The 2,421-nt window shown below is 55.1% G+C and overlaps 1 protein-coding gene across 1 annotated transcript in view; it reads left to right on the top strand.

Moving 5' to 3' along the window:
* Window positions 1-2,251: 2,251 nt before the first annotated feature.
* The window catches only part of ELOVL2 (ELOVL fatty acid elongase 2), a 71,824-nt gene continuing 71,654 nt past the window's right edge, over window positions 2,252-2,421 (top strand). The window contains exon 1 of the mRNA XM_006092924.3: window positions 2,252-2,325. Within this exon, the coding sequence (XP_006092986.3) occupies window positions 2,323-2,325 (3 nt within the window). The 5' untranslated portion in view covers window positions 2,252-2,322. The remainder of the gene's footprint in view (window positions 2,326-2,421) is intronic.

A 2,421-nucleotide genomic window follows, 5' to 3' on the forward strand; every position in this document is an offset into this window, starting at 1 on the left:
ACTCGTACTCTTGCACCAGAAGTTTTTCTAGTGTTTTACTCATGTTAATGTAATCCTAACAACAATATGTTGTGTGCCATTTTTGCCCCCATTTTATAGATCAGGAAACTGGAGCACAGAGAGGTTAAATAACTAATCCAATATCACAATGCCAGTATGTGGAAGGACTGGCTCCTGAGCTCACAGGTAGTGAGATTTTATAACAAATATCTACCTATTTGTGGTCTAAGGTTAACCATATGCACATGTTTAGCACTCTAACTATAGAAAACTCTAAATATTAGGTGATTATATGACAATTAAGACTTAGACATGCATAACCCATGGACACAGACAATAGAGTGCTGAAGGCCTGGGGTGAGGGTGGGCTGGAGGGGGTCAATGGGGCAAAAAGGGGACATATGTAATATTTTCAGCAATAGAGAACTATTTTAAAAAATAAAATAAATAAAAGTGTATTTTTATAAAAAGACAGACATGGCACCTTGTTTATTCACTCTGTTACTTTACAAAACTACAAATAACTCTGCATCACTTCAAGTGTGGAATACTCCGTTTATGTTGCAAGTTCCTCTGTGTACATCCAGATGTGATGTTCCCGCCACCAATAAACATGTCTACTTTGCTTGCATTTCAGTTTACCACACTGGCCACATAAAACAAATACACATTCTTAAGGAAAGGTCATGTAACACTCTTACTTTTCCCAACATCTTCTCCTTAGGTGACAAAAATCTATATATATAAAAGCCTAAGCAACTGATGGCTGAATGACCAGTCGCTATGACACCCACTGACCACCAAGGGGCAGATGCTCAACGCAGGAGATGCGCCCTGGTGGTCAGTGTGCTCCCACAGCGGGAGCGGGCTCAGCTGACCAACCCATCCCGGCGGCCCACCAGCCTGGTGGCAGCCACTCACTCCCTCAGTAGTCCTTCAGGTCCAATCTCTGGAGAACGGGCCAGGCACTGATGGACCAGTGCTGCCGGCCCTCCTTGTAAGTCGACCTCAGGCACTGCAGCTGCTTCCCCTCCCTAGACGCTCCACAAGGAAGAAAGGATATAAAAGCAGTCACCAGGTTGCTCCCCGACAACCGCACAAACATCGGTGGGACAGATCCGGATCCCGGGTGGCAAAGCATCCCACTGCCCACTCAGAGGGCCTATAGCATCCCGCCCCCCCCCTCAGGACCCCACCCATGCACGAATTCGTGAACCAGGCCTGTAGTAAATAAATCCTATATCATAAAAGCTAATATGCAAATTGTCCCCTTGACCAGGAGTTCGACCAGGAGTTTGACCAGGGGGTGGGGCCAGCTGGCCAACTGCCTGTGCCCCCCCTCGGGCCAGCCAGGCCCTATCAGCCCCGATTGGGTAGGGCCGGCAGGCCCCTACCTGTGCACAAATTCATGTACCAGGCCTTTAGTAAATAAATAAGCAAGAGAGAGAGAGAGAGAGAGAGAGAGAGAGAGAGAGAGAGAAGGAGAGGAAGGAAGGGAGGGAAGGAGGGAGAGGAAAGGAAGGAAGGAAGGATGGAAGGAAGGAAGGAATTTAAAGCCCAGGATCTAAAATCCCATACTCTCTGTTCACAAATATGTGGTAAAATAACCATTGGCGGCATTAGCCCCTGGAATCTGGAGGTAAGCGTAGTGCCAGAAACGGAATCTCCTGCTCAGACGTCACACTGCTGCCCTCATCCCTAAAGGAACCCGACTAATTCGTCTTTCTAAACCACCTACACCCGCAAATCTGCATGAGCAAGACCATTCTCCCTTGACCGTGAGCTTGAAAGGAGCCCAGCTAACAGCAGGACCAGTGCCCTGACGGTCTACATCTCCGTCCTCCCACTGCTCCCAGCAGGCATCGCAGCCTCCCAGGGAGCGGAGACAGGGGCAGCCGGCGGCTCCTCGCCCAGACTCTGAACGTGGAGCCCTCGAGCCCGAGCCCCGCGGGCGCCCGCTGAGCCTGCAAAGCACCGCCCGCCCGGCAGGGGGCGCCGCGGTCGAGCGGGAGAAGCCGGGCACCCGCGAGGGGGCGCGCGAGGCCAGCCCCGCCCCTCCCTAGCCCCCTCGCGAGGCGGCGGGCGAGGCCCCGGCAGGGGAGGTGGCGGAGACCGGCGGGCGCCCGAAACGCTCTGCGGCTCGGAGCGCCGCGCTGGAGTGGCGCGAGCCCGAGGGGGCGGGGAGGCGCGGGGGCGGCGTACGTGCACTGGATGTGGGTGTGGGTGGGTAGGGAGCGCGGCGCCCGGGAGCGCGGGCAGAGGACGCTGGCTACCCTGGACAGTGCATCGGCCGCCGGGGTCGCTGCGCCGCCGCCGCGGATCATGGTGAGTGGGGCCACGCGCCGCCACCGCCGCTCTTTCTTTCTTTCGCTCCCGGACCGACGCGCTAAGCGGGAAGGGGCCGAGCGGGTGGCCGTGCGG

Source organism: Myotis lucifugus, unplaced genomic scaffold, assembly GCF_000147115.1.
Source record: "Myotis lucifugus unplaced genomic scaffold, Myoluc2.0 scaffold_107, whole genome shotgun sequence".
NCBI lineage: Eukaryota > Metazoa > Chordata > Mammalia > Chiroptera > Vespertilionidae > Myotis > Myotis lucifugus.